This window comes from Equus quagga, chromosome 22 (assembly GCF_021613505.1).
Source record: "Equus quagga isolate Etosha38 chromosome 22, UCLA_HA_Equagga_1.0, whole genome shotgun sequence".
Taxonomy (NCBI): Eukaryota; Metazoa; Chordata; class Mammalia; order Perissodactyla; family Equidae; genus Equus; species Equus quagga.
Window position 1 is genome coordinate 2,909,549 of NC_060288.1, and position 22,175 is coordinate 2,931,723.

The 22,175-nt window shown below is 52.8% G+C and overlaps 1 protein-coding gene across 1 annotated transcript in view; it reads left to right on the top strand.

Annotated features, from left to right (window-relative positions):
- SFRP1 (secreted frizzled related protein 1) overlaps window positions 1–22,175 on the top strand; it is a 45,687-nt gene continuing 23,512 nt past the window's right edge. The window contains exons 1-2 of the mRNA XM_046648456.1: window positions 1–750; window positions 5,863–5,940. Of these exons, the coding sequence (XP_046504412.1) occupies window positions 207–750; window positions 5,863–5,940 (622 nt within the window). The 5' untranslated portion in view covers window positions 1–206. The remainder of the gene's footprint in view (window positions 751–5,862; window positions 5,941–22,175) is intronic.

Consider the following 22,175-nt stretch of genomic DNA (forward strand, 5'->3'; position numbering starts at 1 on the left):
CCCCGCGAGCTCCCGCCGCGCCGCGCGCCGCACGCCGAGGGCCGCCCCCGCCGAGCTCCGGGCAGGAGCGCGCGGCCGCCGGAGCCGGGCACGGGTGGGGACGGCGCCTTTTGTCCCCGGAGGTTCCTGCAAGTTTGCGGCGGGACGCGCGTGGGGAGGCGGCCGGGGCAGCCCCGACGTCGCGGGAGCGAGGGCGCCGAGCCAGCATGGGCAGCGGGCGCGGCGCTGGGGGCCGCCGCGGGGCCGCCGGGGGCGTGCTGCTGGCGCTGGCCGCCGGGCTGCTGGCCGCGGGTTCGGCCAGCGAGTACGACTACGTGAGCTTCCAGTCGGACATCGGCTCGTACCAGAGCGGGCGCTTCTACACCAAGCCGCCGCAGTGCGTGGACATCCCGGTGGACCTGCGGCTGTGCCACAACGTGGGCTACAAGAAGATGGTGCTGCCCAACCTGCTGGAGCACGAGACCATGGCCGAGGTGAAGCAGCAGGCCAGCAGCTGGGTGCCCCTGCTCAACAAGAACTGCCACATCGGCACCCAGGTCTTCCTCTGCTCGCTCTTCGCGCCCGTCTGCCTCGACCGGCCCATCTACCCGTGCCGCTGGCTCTGCGAGGCCGTGCGCGACTCCTGCGAGCCCGTCATGCAGTTCTTCGGCTTCTACTGGCCCGAGATGCTCAAGTGTGACAAGTTCCCCGAGGGGGACGTCTGCATCGCCATGACCCCGCCCAATGCCACCGAAGCCTCTAAGCCCCAAGGTAAGGCGGCCCCCTCCCACGCCCGCGAACCCCCGACCCGGGCGGGCGGGGAGCCGGGCACTGGCCGGGCTGCCGCGGGCGCTGCGGGAAAGCGCCAGCCACTCCGACCCCCGCCCAGCGCTCCAGCCCGGAGTTCGGATGTGCTCCCTAGAGGTTGCTTTCAAGCTGTGCAGAATGATTTTTAAAAGCTTCTAGTACGAACGAGGTGTCACTCAGCGCCCCTCCCGACCCAGGCGCCCCGGCCGCGGCGGCTGCGCGTGGGCCCCAGGCAAACACGGTCTGATTCCTGGGGGGCTTTTTCTGGGATCCAGTCCCGCTGTTTCCATCCCTGCAACAAGGCCTTACGCTCCAAAGAAAAGGAGAGCTCTTCTGTCCTCTGGGAGGGAACCAAGTCCCCATCGAAGGTTTTAACACCTGAGACGGGATGCCCCAGGAGGAAAACACCAAAACTCCTAACCTTAAGTGTAGAAAGCCCGAGAAAATGCTAAGGCCAGCTTTGTTTATTTCCATGGATTCGATGAGGATTTTTTGTTGTTGTTGTTCACAACTCTTTCCTTTGCTAGCCGTTCAGCCAAGTAGCTCCAGGACGGCTGCAGAACTGGCTGAGAAAAAAGTTTAGGAACTGGAGATTTCTGTTCCTCTGCCCCTTGCAGGGAACAGCCCGGGAGGGCTGGGGGTGGAGAATGTCTTCCTTCTCAGTCTTGCATACCCCCTGCTTCTCTCATTTACACACATCCTTGGGTAATTAGAAAGGTAAAAATGTAATTAGCTCATTGTTCATCTCTCCTTGGGGAGTGGGGATCCACAGATTGGAGACTTTCCTAACAGCCTGAGGGACAGCTGAGGTTCCTCTCAGAATCCCCTCCCACTTAAAGGGCAATTCTTGATTGGGAAGAAAAGAATCCCACAGACGCGAAACCCCCAAAAACCAAAACCGAAAAGAAAACAAGCCAGCAAAAGCCCAGCGTGGTGGCCTGACTTTCATAGTAGGGAATTCAACCCTGGCTTCTTCGGAAGCAGAGTTGAGGCTCAAAGATGCAGAGATAGTCAGAGATGGGGAGCCATACCCAGGTGCGCTTAGCCCAGCGGCGCTGTCCCAGGGCTTTTTGAGGAGGGGATTTAGGGTGGGGGGACCTGCTGCTCGCTGACTTAGCTTCTCTTGAGGTGACGCCAGGAAGAGAAATGTCCACAAAAGGGCGTGCTCCCCCAGAGTGAGGGTAGGGGTGGTGAGGGTGGCGGGGGAAGGGGCACCCTGAATTCTGAATGCTCTTGTTTATTCCAGGGAGGGAGGAGATCGGTCCCAAGTGAGCGCTGTTGGGTGGCGTGGGGCTGGCAGTGGGAGAGGCGGCAGCCTGCCTGCAGCAGCGGGGAGGTGGGGGGGCACTCTGCTCTCGGCTTCCTGGGGGTCTGCCCAGGGTTAACCGCGGGAAAGTGCAGCCCCTTGAGAGCGAGGGCTGAGCAGTGACCTACAGCTGACAAAGCACCTTGTGTTCTGTGCGCGTGGACCCTTCCCCTGCAGCCGGCAGGATTTTCCTTCTCTCCTTCCTCCACCGCCCGCCGAGGGGTTATTCCAGCCCTGCCCTGGGAGGCTGTGGCCAGCTCTGCTCCACCCCCACTTGTCTCTTCCTGAGACAGTCGGTGAACACAAAGTGGAGATCTTTAGGGGGGCATCTTCTGAAGGGAAGGTGGAGGGACAGGCTGGGCTGCCTACTTACGAAGGGGGAAGAGTCCTCTCAACCCAGCACCCCAAAAGGTTGGGATGGAGCAGTGGTGGGGTGGCAGAAACCAGGCAGTTGCTGCCTTCTGGAAGCCTTTTACTCCTTGGCTGCTGTTCGACTTGACTGCCATCTCCTCAGCCTGGGCCTCTGTGCCATCCTCCTCTCTCCCTCCCTCCAGGAGCGCTCAGGTAGTCAGTCACCCACCCGAGACCAGCTGCTTAACAAAGAAGAGCTCTGAGAGGACCAAGCAGGCGTGGGATGGGGAGCTGTCCTCCCCTCAGTATTTGTGGTGAGAGGCTCTCTCCTGAGACGTGACTTCCTCTGAGGCCACACGGCCATGAACTGTCAGCTGAGCACGGAGATGGGAGGGCTGTGTGTGTGTGTGTGTGTCTGTGTGTGTATGGAGGGGCAGGTGGAGACACACCAGACTGCCGGTCCTTGTAACCTTGTGGCTGGTGGCTCCAGAATAAGAACTGGTACTTTTGGACAGAACAAGCACACATGCACTACTTTTATTCTTTATTCTTTAAAATTAAAACTGAATTTTCAGAGCAGTGCTGTATCTCTGAGTGATCTAGGCTGCGTTTTGTTCACATCCCTGGGCATGTACAGTTTTGGGGTATAGGGCAGGCCTTTGTGGCCACTTGTTATTAAAGATAAACTCTATAGTGAGAAATATGTCAGGAGACGCTTCCCGCCCCCCTCAAAAGCTGATGCCCAAGTTGCAGCAGCATCTGTTTTAGAACAAGCAATTGCTCTTTTTCCAGGAAAGTTATTTCTAAATCTTGCGCTCACATTAGACCTGTGCTCTCTGAGCCTGGTGAATGGTTGCTCTCCCTCCCTGCCAGGTTTTACTAGTTCAAGTTGTGTGAGCAAGCACACCCTTTCAGTTCAGTTTTCTTGTTGTTTAGGCATGTTGTGCATTCATTCAGCTTGGCTGTTTTAGTCACAGATTGCAGAGGCCATGGTGCCCTCATTTCCCCCTAGAGGCTTTGTAGGATCCATTCTCTGTGTATTGAGGAGCTGGTCAGGGAAGACCTGTTGTGTGTGTGTGCGTGTGTGTGTGTGTGTGAGAGAGAGAGAGTATGTGTGTGCTTGTGTGTGTGAGTGTGTGCCTCTGTGCATGAGAGAGTGCTTGTATGTGTGTGTGAGTGAGACAGAGTATGCTTGTGAGTGTGAGAGAGAGGTGACCGGAGAATGTGCTGTGTGCATGTGTGTGCCCTGATTTTTAAAAAGTCACTTAATCTTGACTCCAGTATTGGATTTTCTCCTCTACTCCCCGTTAAATATTAATGAAACACAATACCTTTTAGTGTTTGGTTCCTTTGCTTGAAACGTTATTTTAGATACACCTTAAAACAGCGATCTAGTTCACTCAGCCGGATGACCGGGTGGATTTCTCCTGCTGAGGCAGCCTGCAGGGCCCCAGGGACAGTCCGGAGGGGGTGCAGATTAATATTGCATTACACATTCCTTCCTTCTCTGGATCAGACTGCTCCGGAGTCAGCTCTAAGGAAAGTGAGTTGGGGAAGGCCATGTTGAGAACACACAGGGCTCGCCCCAGTGAGCTGCTGCCACCCTGAGAGGTGCTGAGGCCTCTTGAGTGGACTGAGGAAAACGCCCTGCAGTGTATAGCGCCGTCGGAACTCAGAGTGTCCAGCGGAGATGATGTGAGTGTGTGGAGGGGGTGGAGACCTGGTGTTTACATTCCAACAGCCCTGGCCCTGCTACTTGTTTGGTCAAGATTATATTCATAGAACCTCGCGATGTGATGACTTCCACTTTTTTTAAATAACCCAAACAAGGAAAATCTCAAAGCACAGTTTAGTCTCCCAATATAGGTAACATGGTCCTTCCCATATTGCAGAACTTCCTTTCCCTGTTTTTCTCCCCGTGGAAGCGAGACACTACTTGTGGAGCCCAGTCTCAAGTTCTGGGTGAAAAATACATTTCCAACATCTGGGCCAAAAGACAGTCACACAATCTTCTGCTTGGAGGGGGGCAATGGTTCTTGCTGCACTCAGACTCTGGATGGGTTTTGGCCCTGGGTACAGAGAAAAGGTGGGAGAGGAGTCTGTCCATAAAGACTAAGGTGAGTGGTCTCTCCTGGGCCACGCAGGGACCCTGCTTGGAAGTGAGCAGTGGTTGTGCATCATCTCCCCACTGTTGCTAGCCTGCTGGCCAGCTGTGGACCAGCCGTGTCCTGGGATTGGCCTGGGAGGGCTGCGCAGCTCCCTCCTTGTCATCCATCATGGAGGCTTTGCCCATTTCACTGAGCTGTGGAGAGGAGAGGGGAGGAAGAAGATGAAGAGCCTTATATCTGAGCAGAGGTCGCTCAGCACACCATCCTGCCTTGGGGTGACTTTCCTGTGCTTCTCAGCTCCAGGCTGTGCTGTGCCAGGAATGGAGTGTTCTTAGAACGTGCTAATGCTTTTCTGGATCGTAGATGAAACTCCAAGTTGTTTGATGGACGATGATGGTGATGATGACGATAATGATGGTGGTGATAAGCCACCTCACCCTCCTGGGGATTCCACTGTACCACTTTCTCCCTGCCCTTCTCTGGCGGCACTTTATCTCCCAGGGGTCCCTCCAGCATTGGCAGCATCTGGGCTTGGAGGAGGCCTCTGAAACCTCCTGCCCCTGCAGCTTAGCTGCCTCCCAGTGGCCCTCCTGCCAGCCACACACACACCTCCTCTTCAAAGCACTTCACAGTGTTATGAAAACGCCTCCAGAGGGTTGCTCCCTGTCCAGCTCTGTCCTCCCATTTGGCAGCTCTTGCTAGTGTGGCCCCCAGCCCCCACCCAGCTGCTCCTGCGTCCCGCCCCTGCAGGAATCTACTGCAACAGCCCTTGGGGAGTGGGGTGTCCAGGGCCTGAAGTTGGAGTTTAGGGGTCTGGCTAAGTTTCTTTTTTGGCTCCTAGAGATCCAGTCAGATTGACCTGTTATCCTCATGGGAGTTTGAGAATGGGAAGGGGGTAGGAATCAGGGCGGGTAGTTAAAGGAAGGGGGAGGGAGAAAGAACAGGAAACAACTGTAGCGGATGTGTTTGGTTTACAAGTCAGCTTTTCCCGGGGACCCAGCACACCCCATCAAGCCACACTTCATGGGACCTGCCCCACCCAGCCCCAGATAGTGTTGGTTTAAATAGCTGTGCCATATTCAACAACTCTGGCCCCCAGATTTTCAAGAAACTGTATGTCTGTTGATGGCTTTAAGTCCTGGCCTCAAGGACTCTTCTTTTCAATTCTCGGGTTGTCCTTCAGAAATTCCAGTAGACTGTTAACTGCTTTCAGCCTGGTCCCGGGGTTGATCTCTTCCGCAGGGGTGGTTCCTCCCTGCCCCTCCACCCCCTCAACTCACAGCTCCTGTTTCTCTCCCTTTCTCGTCCTAGGCACAACGGTGTGTCCTCCATGTGACAACGAGTTGAAATCTGAAGCCATAATTGAACATCTGTGTGCGAGCGAGTTTGGTAAGAAAGCATCCCTGGCCGCCTCGGGGAGGTTTGGCCTCCCTAGTTCCTCTTGGTCCGTGTCCCTGATAAACAGAGAGCCTGTTGATGCGTCATTTTGGAGCTTTGTATTCTCTACCTGCGCCCCCGCCGAATGGCTGCTTTCTCAGGCAGATGGAAGGCTCACTGTTGTGGGAACTGGCCTGGTGTTACTAAGTCAGACTTTGTTTCTGCCCTGCTGTGTGGGGGATCACTGGATAGGTTTTGGGGGCCCTTCTCTAGGAGTGGAGGAGGCAGACTTGGGGGCGAGTGGAGAGGAGCTTGGGGAAAACACCACTCCTTGAACGCTCCAGGAGGTACAGCGGGCAGCCTGGGCTGGCCTTCTCTCCGCACTAGCTCTCTTTCCATCCACCCCTAGGTGTCAGCACCCCTCTACCCAGGACCTGAAATGGCTGATGGCGGGTGCCTTCCCAAGGGAGGGGGAGAGTCCAATGCTTAGGGCATTCAGAGGAGGGGCCCCTATCAGGTCCTTTCAGGCAAGGAAGGTTGACATCGCCACTGTCAGGGGATTTCTCTCCTTCTTCCCAAATTACTCCCAGCTAAGAGGGAATTCTGAATGAGCCTTTCCAGCCCATGGAAGGGCTGGATGTGGCCTGGGGAGCAGATCTCAGGTGGCCTTTCAGGGCAGGACCCTTGTAGTTGGCCCCACAGGAGACCCGGGCTCCAGATACCCTGGGAGTCTCTCCTCTGGGAAAAGTAAACCGCATCTCTGTGAAGGGCCGACTCCCGCGCCCCTGCCTTTGTTTCATATGGAGGCCGAGGAGTGGCTCGGGCCAGGCCCACTTTGCCCAAGGACAGGTTCAGCCTGATGCTGAACAGGGCGTTTGTCATGATCCTGCGCTGTGTCCCTGAGGCTGGATTTCTTACAGAATTCTTATCAGGAAAAGCAGAATGGTAGGTAATGTGAGTCTTTATGTTCATTCAGGCTACCTACTCCGTGTTTTCATTAACCAGACATTAAATAACATACACAAAAGGGCCTTGTTCTGGCAAAGTGCCATGTCTGAATGAGCCGCACACATGTGCGCGCACACGCGGTTGAGGGAAATTGTACATGTGACAGATCTGTTCTCAGGGTACTTGTCGTGGTGACTGAAGGGGAAAGTTGGAGAATTCAGACCCTTTGCCACGGCGAGCTTCTTGAGGATGGATGTGTTTTGCTTGCCTTGTCTCTGCACTCAGTGTCTCTGTTTGCCTCCTCTGTTCTTGGTGGAGGACAGCAGGACCTCCAGGAAGATGTGGCCTACTCTGCATTTTGCTGCTTGTGTTTGAGGCACACCCTTTTTCTTGTTGCCGTTTTAAAGGAACTCAAATAACATGGTAGCAGGCACCTGCAGTGATGTGTGCACACACTGATACCCTCGCCTCTAACAGTGGGAACGTTTGCCTCCTGATGGCGCTCTTGCTTCCTCAGCAGGTGCTGAAACCCAGCTTGGCCTGGTGGGTCTCCTCCCGTACAGTCTGCGGGAGCACAGCCCCACATTGCCTTCATGCCTGGCTCTTCCTCCCCCATGGGCTTGGGACTCCTTCCCAGAGATGCATTAGAACAGAAAAAAGGGATGTAAATCACCTCTCTCAGAAATCCTGACTAGAAGCCTTTTGCTGCATGGCTGGCGCAGGAGGAATCTCTTCAGATACGGCTCTGACCCTGAAAGTTCCTTATGAGGGACGACTGAGGGGCTGCTTGTAGATTTCATGGATCCTCTTCAGAGATTGTAGATCCCCACACTCATTTTTAGAAGTTGGCCCACTGACATTTCAGCAAATCCAGGAAATCATGTCAGAGTAAACTCTGAAAGGTAATAGCTTAGCTGATGTTTTATGCTCATATGATTTCTGTCAGGTTCGGCTCCTGAGGGAAGCGTGATGGGAATCCCTGAGCTGACTGTGAGGAGGTGACTGGCAGGGCAGCCTTCCTTTTGAGGTGACTGGCAGGGCAGCCTTCCTTTCGGGGAACTCGGATTCAGTGTATCGCATCATTTGTCGATTCACGGATCCATTCATTCAATGTTTCTGGAGTGCACAGTACTGTGCTAGATGCCGTATCCAAAAATACTTACCTAGGATAAATTAAAATTTAATTTAAAAAGTTTTTTTAACCCTGACCAAACAGTCGTCAGTGATTTCCTAGAGAATCGTGGAGTCATTTTCTAACTCACCGGCTGAAGAGGGGGCTGTAGGAGCTCAAGGCCGAAGTTAATGTTAAGGAGCTGTGAGAAGAGAATCCATGTCTCTGTGCTCAGAATCTTTTTTGGGAACTTACCAGCCTGAACCTGTCATTGGGTCTCCTTTCCACTACCTCAGTCGCCCACCAAAATTCTGGCAACCGGGGGCTTTGTGGCAACTAGTTAAATAGAGACATTCCCTGGACGTGGGCTGAAGACACAAGGCTTGGGAAAGAATTCGAATCTGGAAGGTTGACCTTCTGGTGTAGGGCAAGGGCCTAAAGGGTGCTCAGGTAACTCACCTAGGGATGGACAGCCTTTCCCCACTGCATAGGCACCTGCGAAGTCAGCAAGCCGCCTGCTGCCTGCCTGTAGGAGGGAGCAATCTATCTTGTTTTAATAACCAATCAGGTCTTGGTGATTCTGAGTGATCAGCTGTTTGGGACTGTGTTTTTTTCAGTCCTGAGATTATTTTCTTCTTGAGTTCATAGAACTTTTGAGTTCTCTTGGACCCGATGGGTCATCTTATCCCATCCACTTATTTCATAAATAGGGCATCTGACTTTCCCAGCTGGCGTTTGTTTCCTCTCTGTCATACCGCCTCCTCACGTAGGAGAAGATGAGCAGTCACTGGGTTTTGCCACGGAGGCGTGGGTCTCCTCAGCATGGGTGTGCTGCGTGCCAGGCTTCTTTGATCTGGATGCGGGAGAGACTTTTTGGTTTTTTGTTTGTAATGTTCTTATAAGGCAATAAATAGGATTTTTTTCTCTCTCTCTGCGGGGGCTGAGCTTAGCTCTGCCCTTCTCAGCACCCTGGAGAATGCAGCCTTGTTGGGAAACTTGTTTCCTACTTTAGTTCATTTCAAGTGAGGGAGGCAGTCAGCCACACTGATGGGATTCAGTTAGGGAACAAAGAAATTCAGCAATGCAAGCTGACACATAACAGAGGAGAAAAAGAATGTTTTATTCCCTACTCCAGGGATCAAACTTTGCATTAAGTGGCCCTGACATCCCTGGTGGGAAGACATCAAGTTGTTGGAAGGCTCTCTGTGAGCCGCAGGAACAAGGGGTGCGTTCCTTCTGGGTCAGCATGCACACTTGCCCTCCTGCCAATGCATCCGTGGACTCCTGCAGCCTCCGTGGAGCTGGTCATACCCATTACCTCCTTCCCGGGCAGTGCATTTTTAACTGTCTGGCAGGTCTGCTTGGCCACTAGTCTCTCCACCCCCGCACTGTACCCCCTCAGTTCAGAGCACATTTTTTTCCCCCAACAGGGAAAAACATCAGTAGAAACACCTGTGTGCTGATGCTCAGGAATGCAGCTGAATCAGCCCGGATCAAGCACCAGATGTGGGAAAGCCAAAAGTTAGATGGTGCAAAGTCTCCGAATTCAACCTGGTGGCCAGCCTGCCTGCGGTGCTTCAATTAGGACGCGCTGCTCTGCTTTTTGTCCTCGTTCTGATTTTCCTGCTATCCAACAACCGGGGGCTGCTCTTTTCTCTTAAACAGGCCAATGTAGTAAATGTAAGCTGCCGCTCTGATGATCCTGCTGTCGACAGCTCAGTGCCACAGCCGTCTTTCCTGCAGGTTCGCTTATCCAGGGATGTGAGGATCTGATGTCTAATTGCTGAGGTTAGGACTCCGCCTCTGGCCACTGTCCCTCGCTTCTTCTCCAGTATCTGTAAACACCCTTAAGCTTTTCTGGAAATGTGTGTGATGATATACTTCTGCTAAGGCATTTCAGAGCTTCCTCTTGTACGGGCTTCTCCAGTTTTTTGAGCTTGAGAGTTCAGGTGGCAACTTTTTTAGCCTGGTATTTTCTTGCTGTGGAAAAAGATTTCTTTGCCCCTAGAAATTTTCCTTGCCTTCTGGAAGGATTTTTTTTTTCCTGTTTATATGTTTCCCCTAAAGAGTAAAACCATACTTTGCAACACTAAAATGAGTCAAATAGGAATGAAAAAAATTCAGCTCTCACTGTTAGCATTCGGGAATATTTCCTAGAAGAAATATTTTCAGAGGCTCCCGAACCTTCACTAGCCCTGTTCTCGTTCTGCTTCACTCTTCTTTCGAGGTGTCTTGGCTGTGCTGCTGTTGGGAGGCACAATGTTTTGCTCTGAAGTGCAGTTTGATCTCTTGCAAAAAGCAGGTTCAACCTTTCCAAACTAAACCTTGGGTTTCCTCCTGCCAGTGAGGTGTCTGGCTGCCAGCACCGTAGCCGCAGCATCTGTAGGCACTTGGGAGCAGAGTTTGTATCGTGTACCCTGTTTTACCTAATATACGAGGCTCATTAACTGTGAGATGCACTACTTGTTTTGTACCACTGACAAAGAAAACACACGTCATGTTAAAATGTGAAGATAATCTGTGTCTTAGAATGAACAAAACAAGGCCTGTTTGTACTTAAATAGTCTTTGGCACAGCGTCTTATATTTTTAGGCATAAAATAAAAGTTTGTCAGATAAGTCCATGAATGACAAGGGATGGCAGGGGTATGGCAATTGGACTTCCTTTTTAATAAAAGGAGAAAGCTCTTTTCCAAGTGGATATGCACAACTTGTTTATTAAGTTCAAGGAAAACTTCATGCCCTGTTTTGGGTGATTGTGTATGTGTATACGTAAAAAAAAAGCCCTAACATCCAGAAATCTAGTTCAGTCAAAGTAAAATTAAATAGACATGGGAGAAGGAACTGTTACCCCTGGTGGAATCGGCAGGCTGAAAACAAGTGTTTTTTATTGTCACTGAAGATCTCTAAATACGTATTCCATCCACAGATCTGTAAATACTTGGAATGAGTTGTTATGGCATTTCATGTGTGGGAAAATGTGGGACTGGCGCTTTAATGCACTGGAAGAGTAACTCTGAGCGCGCGGCCGGCCTCCCGTTCTGAGTGTTCATCCCGTGCGTGGGTTGGGCTGTGCAGTGCAGAGACCATGGCTGAAGCTGAACCTTCGAAGCTGTCCAGTTGGCCGGGTGAGTTGTGATGTCAGTTTCTGCTCCCCCACGGTCTCGGATTAGAGAGTTCCTGAGCGGGCCCCAAATCTGGGGTCCTGGCCAGAGGAATCAGGCCCTGGGCAGTTTGGGCCGAGATCACATGGGGAGCACTTTGCACTCTGAAGCCATGTTGAAGAACACAAGGAAAAGCTGGGAAAAGAGCCAGATTTCCCCCTCCGGTGCGGATGGTACACCCTATCTCCACCTGTAATTCTTTCGTGGCTGTAACTGTGGCAGGAAGATGCTTCGATAAGGCAGACGTCAACAAGAAACGCTGTTCTGTGCGTCTTTGAACCTATAAAAGCACGTTGAAGCCTGGGGAGGGGACAGAACCCAGGACCCACGGAGGGGCACAGCGTCCTCTGGGCCGAGTGCAGTCCTCCCCCTGTCGCTGTGTGCACGCCCTGCAGCACTGGGCCAATCTCCTAACCTCCGCAGGCCTCAGTTTCCCTCTGTGAAATGGCACCTCGTACCCAGGTGTCGGTTCTGGGGAGGAGCAGACGAGATGGCATGTGAGGAGGCCGGCTCTGGGCCGCACACAGGCTGCCTCATTCCAGGTGCACTTCAGGGGCGAAGCAGCCCAGCTTTCTGTCCTGGGCAGGTGAGGCCTCCCTTCCTGGCGCTCACCGAAGGATCAAGGGGTGCAGCCAGGGACTCTCTGTCTTCTGCTCTCAGCATATTTATTGAAATCTTTCCTGAACTTTCTGTTTCTAGCCCTTGCTCCTCCTCCTGTCTTGCTAGAATAACTGCTTTTCTTTGTCCGAAGACAGATGTAGGTGTGGGCACGGCTGATTTAGGATTGTCTGACGCGTGACTTCTCCCTCTTTGTGGTTAAGTCCAGCTCTGACTAGGTTTTTCCTTGGGATGGTCAGTTGCTAACCGGTGTGGTCTGGGTGTCCTTTGAAGTCCTGTCCACCCTCGATTCTGTGAGTCTCTGGTTGTGATTTGCCCTGCCCCAGCCCTCCTGCCTAGGCGTCCTTATCCTTTTTTAAAATTTATTGTGGTAACATATATATAACATCAGGGCCTGCCCCGTGTCTGAGTGGTTAAGTTCCTGCGCTCCGCTTTGGCGGCCCAGGGTTTCACTGGTTCGGATCCTGGGCGTGGACATGGCACCGCTCATCAGGCCATGCTGAGGCAGTGTCCCACATGCCACAACTAGAAGGACTCACAACTAAAAATACACAATTATGTACCAGGGGACTTTGGGGAGAAAAAGGAAAAATAAAATCTTTAAAAAAATATGTACATAACATAAAAGTTACCATTTTAACCATTTTTAAGTGTACAGTTCTGTGGCATTAAGTACATTCACATTGTTGTGCAACCATCACCACCATCCATCTTTGGATATTTTTCATCATCCCAAAATGACGCTCTGTATCCAAAGACTAACTCCCCATTCCCGGCTCCCCAGCGCCCAGAAACCACCGTTCTTTCCGTTCCTGAGTTTGACTGGTCTAGGTACCGCATATAAGTGGAATCATGCAGTATTTGTCCTTTTGTGTCTGGCTTATTTCACTTGGCGAAATGTGGTCCTTATCATTTGATGTATGTATAAACTATCATGGAGAAGGGAGCAAGAGCGGTTTGCCTTCAAGCCCACCTCTGTTCTCTGAAGCTTTCCTGGGGCAGGGCGGAGAAAGGCCAGTGAGGGACGAGGCGGGATCGGGGGTCCTTCACAGCCCACACAAGCAGCACATTTCTTTGGGTGTTGTGTTGCTCCTCAGTACCCATTTGTCGTTCTGAAGATATGCTGAGCTGAATGCGACCTCAAAGATCAGCCAGTCTAAGCTCTCATCGTACAGATGGAGGACAATAAGACTCAGATAAAGGAGTTAGTCATCTGGTTGCCCCAGGCCACTCTGCCTGGCATCCCTGACAGTCTTTGTTTCACCAGCACTTACCTGGGTAGCCAGTCCAGATTCCATACCCTCCCTCCTTCATGTCCTCTCATGCCCGTCCCATTCCCATCCTGCCAGGACTGGGAGAGCCAGCTCCCTGGGCAGGGGCCATCGGCTGCTCTTTCACTCCTCTCAGTTTGTGGGATACAGGAGGATTGCGGTCTGTGCCTGACACAGGGGCAGCGCTCAGCACTCGCTGATCTCTCTCTGTGGCGGGCCGGCAGTGGAGTGGAGTAGAAGGAACAGAGGCTTTGGGCCACACCGACTTGGATGAAATCCCAAGCCTGTAAGCTGAGTGACCAGGAGGAAGTCTGTCAACCTCCCAGAGCCCAGCTCCTCACTTGCAAAATGTGGTTGATGAATCCTGTGTTACTGTGCTGTGGGGAGAATGGAACTAATCAAGTGTGTACGGTTCTTGGGCACGATGGCTCCTCAGTCCGCAGTGATTATCTCTTCTTATTTGAAAGAATTTTTCAGCATGGAGATTAGTCTAGGTGGGAGGATGCTAGCACTAATGAAATCAGCTTCTTTGGCAAAAAAATTTTAGGAAATGGAATGGCATGGCCTCGTTAATTCTCTGGTTAACAGAAGATTAACTGAAGAAGCCTTTCTACAAAAGCCCACTTAGACAAACTGTAAAAGCTCTATGCAGCTTCAAGGTGCTATGGTTAAAAAACCAAAACAAACCCAAACACAGCCCAGACCCGGCAAACTGAAAACCACCCTGTCTACACTGGCCGTGTTAGCGAGATGACACCCTTAAGTCCTTGTGAAACTGGAAGTCATTGGATGGCTCTCACTGCGGAGCTCCCACTGGGGCTAGACCAGCTCCCTGACACGCCCACGGAAGCTTTCCTTTTGTGTTTTTGTGTGTTGTAGAAATTTTGTTTTTAATCCGAGTTTTTCTACTCACAGTTTTTTTGGGTCTGTTTGAGAGAGATGTTCGATTCTGCGTAGCATCCTGCCCTCTGCCCTCCCCTTTCCTCGAGCCCCATCTCCAGGGCAGTTTTCACTCTCTTTTCCAACAGCTGCCTGGTGAGGTTTGTGACACGTGCTCCCTTTAACCAAAACACAGGCTATATGCAGAAGAATTGAACATTTAAATATTGGTAAGTTTTGTCCAGTTTTGCAGAAATGAGCCAGAAGCTCCAATCTGTATTTTTTTTTAAAGGAGAACAAATGGCCACAGAAATGTCAGGCCCCCGCCCTGCCTCAGCCTGCTCGCAGCAGCTAATTAAACATGCATTAGCTTTGGAAGGCTTCTCAAAGGCCTATAGATTGCGCTTGAAATCCTTGTTTAGTCTTTCAGGAACACTGTCACACAGATGATTTATCAAAGAAAGTTGTTTATCTGGCAGTAAAATAAACTCTGGGCCTGTTCAGACTAAAATTTCCCGTGAATTTCTACCAAGGTAAACACTGGTAACTGGCAGGTTGCAAATTCCGTGTGAAAGCCAGACACGTACAATAAATATTTGAGCTACGGCTTTGCTGTGTAAGAGGCTCAGCCTGTCACTGGCACTGTCACTCCCGCTGTGCCTGGGAGGACCTGGTCCTGCAGCCTGGCCGGCCGGGCCACCAGGAGCAGGGACCAGCAGGCCTGTGTGTGCTGGAGCCGCCCCTGCTGTGGGGGCCTCCCTGGGCTTGAGTGTCACTTAGGGCTGGCACCGGGGACTTCCTGGTTCAGAGGGGGTCAGCCTCGGGATGGCTTCCCTCAGCATCCCACAAACAGCCTGTGATGAGTTATGAGGGAAATGAACCATAAGCGGCCAGCTTCGGTTTCTTTGAAAACAGACACTTGTTGAACCAAAGTGGCAGGGGGCTGAGGTGTGTTGAGTGCTGTGGGAGCTGGGGCCAGGGCGTGGTGGCAGGGGTCAAATCACCTTGTGAATGCTGCTGAGCTTGAATTATCGTGGCAGAAAGTGCTGCTGATGCTTCCCCAGGGTCTCTGGCTCGGCTTGGTGGTGGTCGTGAGAGATCCACGGAGGAACGCTGCCGTGGGAAGTGCCCAGCACGTGTGCGAGGGAGTGAGGGAGGGAGGGAGCGAGTGGACAAATGAATGGTGATGATGGAAAGGAGGGGAAATAAAGCCTTCCAGGTCTTTCAGAGGAAGATACTGCTGTCATTGTTTATAGTGGCTTTTCAGGGAGCGGCTGCTGAGTCATAAACTGCTTGTTCTCAGACAGTCCCTGTCCCAGAGGCTGGAGCTTCAGGATCACCCTGGCCTTGGCCGGGTCCTTAGTGTGGGACTGTGTTTAAAGGTGTTCATGGATACATTCCATAACTTAGGCCCCACCCTGGCTCCCTCTCATGCTGACTTCCTTGGTGGGTCAAGGAGTGGAAGCAAGGACCCTGCAGAAGAGGTGACGTTTGTGTCATTTGTGAGGGCTTTTTGGGTTGGGGTCGAGGCTCCTGTGCGGTGCATGTAAATGTCTCAGAGTAAATGGCATTGGTCTTTCAGGGTTGGAGGGGCTGTGGGTGCGTGAGGCCAGGCTGTTCTGACAGCTCCCTGGGGACTGATGTGCGGGGAATAGATGTTGACTGGCTTGCAGATTTTAGGGGAATAAAGGAGTGTTTCTTTAGGGCAGGAGTTAAGGGAAGTCATTTGCAAATTCTGAAAGGATGTCTGTGAGTTGTAAGGTGATGCCAAACTAGTGCTTTGGCAGTGGGGAAAAATTAGGAACCAGCTTCCTGCACTGTGTTCTCGCCCCTTCAGGCAGGATTTCAAGAGGGATTTTCTCTCCCTTGTCGTCTCTAGCCCTTCCATCAGCGTTCTCCCAGGGGTATTTCCTTTTGGGAGTAACTCTGATGTGTTCTCTTCTCTTTGTGAGCTTTTTGAAAATTAGTTCACACTGGTGTGTCTTCCACAAATCCATTCAGCTTCTGGAAATGGCTTTATGGCTGAAGGAAATCCCTACCTCCGTGTCTGTGGCGGCAGAGGTAGAAACGGGCCTGCGATAAGCACTGTAAACCCTTAGAAACAGCGGCCCCTGAAGAGCGAGTCCCTTGTGCAGCCCTGCACGTGGGCGCGACCCCCGCCCGCACGCATGGCTCCGGCCGGTCTGTGTGTGTGCGGCAGAGACGGCCGCACGCCCTCCAGGCTTCGTTTGATCTCAGCTCCGTACCAAGGACCCGGTTCCTGTCCCCAGCAAGTTTAAGCATCTGATGGATATCTCTGCTCTCTGGTAAGCTCAGATGCTTTAGCGCATAGTTCTGACTCTCAGGCCTGAGGGAGCGAGGGGTCTTTTGTCGGAGTCGGAGAAATTCACGGAAGTTTCCTAGAGGAGATGAGTATTCTGTCAGGCTGCAGATGAATGGAGAAAGTAAGGACAGGCATTCCTGGGCTCAGGAGATGAGGGCTTGGAAAGGGAATGAAGAGCCAAAGCAAATAGTAATTCTTCTTTTTTGTTTTTTTTTTTGAGGAAGATTAGCCCTGAGCTAACTACTGCCCATCCTCCTCTTTTTGCTGAGGAAGAATGAGCTAACATCTGTGCCCATCTTCCTCTACTTTATGTGTGGGACGCCTGCCACAGCATGGCTTGCCAAGCAGTGCCATGTCCGCACCCAGGATCCAAACTGGCGAACCCAGGGCCACCAAAGTGGAACGTGTGCACTTAACCGCTGCACCACCAGGCCGACCCGCAAATAGTAATTCTTAAAGTGACAAAACTTAGTTCAGGTGAATTAATGCAGGTAAAGAATGTCATTTGTCCATTCTAGCAACTAACTCAGCAGCCTGAGTTAGGGCTAGACTGGGCCGGAAGCTTGGGGACTGAGGCAGAACTGAGATGTAAGGAAGGAGTTGGTGGTCCTGATTCACCACTGCTGGTATACCCGCTGGGGGTGGTGCGGGGTCCCAGCGTCGCGGGCCTGCCCCTTATGGGACAGCAGGTGGAGTGGCAGGTGTGTCACAGTGGTTACCCATTCAGTGTGGCCGTGGGCCCGAGACGCCATCCAGTGGGGCAGGCTGCAGGAGGGAAGGGGGTCCGTCTGTGAGCATGGGTGTCTGCTCCAGATACGGTGCTCAGGAGCGGAGGGGCCAGACTGAGCTGATGTGGGCCACTTTGGGCCACCTTGGACCCCCACGTACCTGCAGCCGCTTCCACCCGGAGGGAGCAGGGCTCACTGGGAAGTCACGGTCTTTGTTCTAAGATCTGGATGCACAAGGCGCCTCAGACACCCACAGGTGCCAGATGCCGGCCAACACTCTGCCTCTCGGCTTACAGCTCCTTTCCTCTTAACATGCCTTCATTAAAGACAAGTGTATGACGTGTGTGTGTGTGCATGTGTCCGTCCACAGAAGGTGTGCTCTCTTGCACAGGTTTAATTCAGCAGACAGTTATTGGGCATCTGTGGGATACGTGGCCTGCTTATATTTTAGATGGCATATGCTGACTATGGGATCGATATCTAGAGACACATCAGTTGTGCTGACACAGTGTTTGTGTCCTTTCTTCCCAAGGCCTGGGAAGAGGGGAGACCCCACAGTCAAAGCCAGTGGGAGCCGCCGCCTCCGGGTGCTCTGAGCCCCGAGCTGAGCCCTCGCTGAGGAAGGGAAAACCTCAGTTGGCCAGAGGCTGGCTCTTCCCGGTGCACATAGGCACAGGCGGGGGAGGTTTCAGTAGGGCCTGTTCTAGCCTGTTGCATGTTGCCTTTTAAATTGGATTCTGAGGAGGAAGCCTTGCACAGAGGCCCTGTGGTGAGGCGAGAGCGCCCTGCTTTGGTGCTTCGGTCTGACGGAGTGGGAGCTGGTGAGTGTTGGAGGGGAGGGTGGGCGTGTATCTGTGGGTGAGCTCTCAGGAGGACTGGGGTACCTCACCCTCCCCATTCCTGGGGCCAGCTGGAGGCCAAAGCTTCCAGCTTGTCCCCGGCTTTCCAGAGGTGCTTCGTTCTTCCCTCAGGCCCTGGCTCTCAGCACTTCTGTGCTGCTCCGAATGGTGTTTCTTGCCCTCGAGAGGGAGGTGCCTCGAGGAACTGATCACATGTTAGGGTTCGAGGTCTAAAAAAAGCCAGTTGATTCGACTTGAGGATCTATCACGCGTCAGGCTCAGTACTGGTTACAACACATAAGAATGGTTGTGTGGGATGATCAGATATGGCACCTGCCCTCAGAGGGCTTACCATCTCGCGGGGATACCGAGGAGAAAACAGGTAAGTATAATACCCTGTCATCAAATGCTGAGGTTCTGGTAATAGGTAAGACCTGGGGGCCGTGGGAGCACAGAGGAGGGCACAGTTCTTCCTAGAGAGGGGTCAAGGAGAGCTCCCGAGAGGAGACACCTTGTGCTGTCTTCCAAGGAATTGATAAGAGTTTGTCAGGCCGAAAAGATGGGGCGTTGGAAGAATATTCTCAGCAGAGGGCCCAGCAGAGATTGAGACATGGAGGCATGACACTGTCTGTCTGCTGGGGGCTGGTGAATCCCTTTGCAGTCAGCATATAAGATGTTTGGTGGCAAGTATCTAGAAATAAGTTTGACACAATTGGCCGATGTCAGCTCATGAGGGCCTTGTGTGCCCTGCTAAAGAATGGGGCGTTTGTCTTTTTGGCAGTGGAGAGGCATCAGGAGCCTATTATAAGTGATATTGTCACTTTGGGTGGGAGTGGGGACTGAAGGAGGAGAGACCTGAAAGGAAGGTACTCATAAATCCAAGGGGCAGAAGCACTGATGGCCGCTCTGCAGGCACCAGGGGTGGGATGTTTGGACAGGAGTCTGTGGCCGAGATTGAGAAGGGGAGAGAGACGACCCTCGAGTCACTTGCCTTAAGAGCGCTGGCTGGGCCTGGGCCAGCTCTGGGCCACCCACTTGAAGGAGCCCTGAAGGCCAGCCTGATGAGGTCCGCACGTGGCCTGGGCAGCGGGGAGGGGCCGTCTGCTGCGGTCAGGGCTGCCGGGGAACCTTTGTTCTGGCCGTGTGGGGCAGGAGCCAGAGCCTGTAATCAGCTCGTGCGCGGGTCGCCGCGGAGCTGGTCATTACCGAGAGCGGGCGTCATTAGGAGCTGTCGTAAACTGTCCTGATTCTCTCTCCAGACCTTGTTAGTGGCCCGGGCAGGCGGCAAACGTTGCGCTTCTGGAGCCAGCCCCTCATCGTTGGACTGGTAATCACATTAGTCAGGGCCTGAGAGGCTGGGCCAGCTCAGGTGTCTGGGGTTCTCTAGAGGAGGGGGCAATAGGGGCTGTTGCCACCATAGGGGACAAGGGGCGAGGCCTCTGATGGGGTGTGTGCGTGGCTTGTGTGTGTGCTCACGTCTGTGTGTGTGGGTAGGTGTGAGGTGTGGGTGTAGATGCATGTGTGTAGCCGGGTGGTACAGTGGTCCATGTGACTGTGCACATACGTGTGCTTGTCTGTGTGCGCACAGCATATCTGCCTTGTGAGCGTGGCTGTGCCTGTGAGCTGCTTGCTTGCCTAATGGGCGCCTGCCTCTTACCGCCGTGCTGGCCTCTGCAGGCGCTTAGTTTCCACTGGTGAGGTCAGAGGCTTTCTCCTTCCCCATCACTTGAGAGAGAGGCCGTCAAGAGCACACCGCTGATTCCCCTGGCTCAGGTGGGCTTGAGAGAGCCGGTAACGGGACTTCTCCACGGCATGCCTTTCTGTAAAGCCAGGCCATCATCGTGAGTTTGGGGAACACTCCCATAGTCTTGGTGTTCTGTTCTCCAAATGCCAAGTAGGCCCGTTTTGTGTTGGTTTTAGTGTTTGCAGTAAATCCATTTAGGACAGCTGGTTCTCTGGGCAGGAGTTACTTCCTTAGCAGATTCCAGTGGTTAGCAGAGATTGTCATAAAGGGCATGGTGTAATCCCTAGGATTTCAAAAGTATATTGGAAAGAACATGCATAGCCTTAGGAGTCATACAGACCTGAGGTCAAGGCCTGGTTCTACCACTTACTGTGTCAGCTCAGGCAAGCCACTTAACCTCTCTGTGACTCAGTGTACCCATCTGTCAAAAGACAAAAAGGAAAACTTTGTGTAAGGAGATAACATGTGTTGCGATAGACAGTAACACAAATTCTGGAGTCCTGGGGTCTGATTCCGGCGCTGCCACTAAACAGCTTTGTGACTTGGGCCAGTCGAAGTCTCAGAGCCTGTTTCCTTAAAGCAAATTGAAGGGGTCACTCTAGGTGGTCTCTAAGCCTCATTCCAGCTCTGAAATGTTATGGTTTTGTTCTGCAAAAACTCCATGACTTGTTTTCTTGACGTAATGTCTTTGTTGGCACCTCCCTGCTCCCCGGGCATGTTCACTCGGCCTGCACCTTGGACACTAAGAGAGGCTGGTGTCTAAGTGTGTGCAGCAGGTGGAAAGTGAGGCGGATGCCCTGATGGAAGAGCTGGGCTGCAGGACTGCCATCGGGCAGTGCGTGGTTATGTTGTAGATCTGCATTCCCTGATGGGGCCTGGGCGGTGCCGGGCGTCCTGACAGCCCATCTCTGTGGACTCCTCCCTCATTTGGAATTGGGATCCCTCTCCTGAATGTGTCCCCAGGCTTCCTGTCCTTCCCTGTGCTTACTCAGAAACTTAGGAAGGAAGGGCCTATGGCCCTCCTCACCTGCAGGGGAAGATGGAGCCCAGTGGGAAGGTGGTTTGAAGCGTGGAGCAAACTATTTCTGAGGAGGACTTTCTGCACCTCAGCATCGAGTTTTAATTCCAGCTCCACAGTTTACAGCCCTGGGACTTGGGACAAATCTGGTCTCTGAGCCTCAGTTTTCTCATCAAGTGGGGATAATCGTGCCAACTCCTCCGACCTGGTGTGTAGACCCTGTGAGACTATCTTGCAGTGTCCTAGAAAGGACAAAATGCAGAGTCATGTCTAACGTGTTACTCGCCCTGTGACAGGCGCCATCTGACAGCTCTGCTTGGCATCCCAGCATGGCTGTTTTCCCCCTAAAGCATTTGTAACATAAGTCGCACACTGGCTTTCCTTAAAAAAGGAAAAATAAAGAGTGAATGTGATATAGCAAATCTGAACCAGGATAGTAATGGTCATGTTTTTCTCAGAGGAGCTTAGAAAGAATTTTAGAGGTTATTGAAATACAGGCTGATCCAACCCCTAAACATCTCTAGGCCACAAAGGCCACGAATAGTAACTGAAGACTAGCTGAGGTCCAAAGCATTGGGTGGGAGGGGATGCTCGGAAAATCTGCGTCTGAGACTTTGTGCTAGCCTCGCCCCCAAAGAGGGGACAGTGGCCACAGCAGGCCCTGGTGCAGACGTGGCACGTCTGGAGCCTCCGTCCTTCAGTGGCAAAAGACCCAGTGCTTTTACTGACACTCACCGTGCTGTTCCTCTGCGCCGCCAGTGTGTGGAGGAGTGCGCGGCGTCCCTTTGGGCCATGGCGGCTGATGGTCGATTCTTGTGTGGGCAGGAGCTGTGAAGTGGGGAAGGTGAGTGCCAAGCCATTGGTCCTAGATATGGTGGGGTCAGGTTGGATGTTTCCCACTTTCCAAGGGGCCTGGCCATTCTCTTCCCACATCCTCCCTCAGCTGGAACAGCCTGTGTGTTGGAAGTGTTGGCCTCTCAGGACAACAAGTGTCAGGAGGACAGTAGTTGAGAGAGCTGAGACTGTCTAGTCCAGCAAAGGGAAGACGTGTTCTGTGCGGCTCTGCTAGAACCTGATTTGTTGAGAAAATAAAACCTCCATCAACAAGGTAGTGTGGGTCCCCACTATGGGAGCTATTCAAAGGCTGGATGGCCTGCGATGCCTGGGAGGCCTGCATTTGGCAGGAAGCTCAGAAGGCTTGACCTCTATGGTCCTTTCCAGCCCTGTGGATTCCATACTCAGATTCACGGAGCGCCTGCTGTCTGTGTTCCCGCTGGTGGCTTCTCCCCGTAAGTGACTGAGCTGGTGGGTGAGCCTTCCTTCTCGTGAGGATGTCAGATGATCTTCCTGAGGCAGGCGGAGGAATAAACTGGCCCCAGCTCCTCAGAGCACTCAGTGACATAGGAACCCCCCTCGAAATGTGCTTCTGCTCAGTACTGACCTCACGTGCAGACCGGCTCTTCAGCTCTTCAGCGAGGAAAGGCCGACTCCTGGTGTGCAAAGCCGGCACCTCGAGGTCATTCCAAGTTGCGTGTCTCTGTGATGAAGGCCAGATGGCGTGGAGTGTTCTAGTGGTCACAACTCTTGGGAATGGTCCTCCTGCTG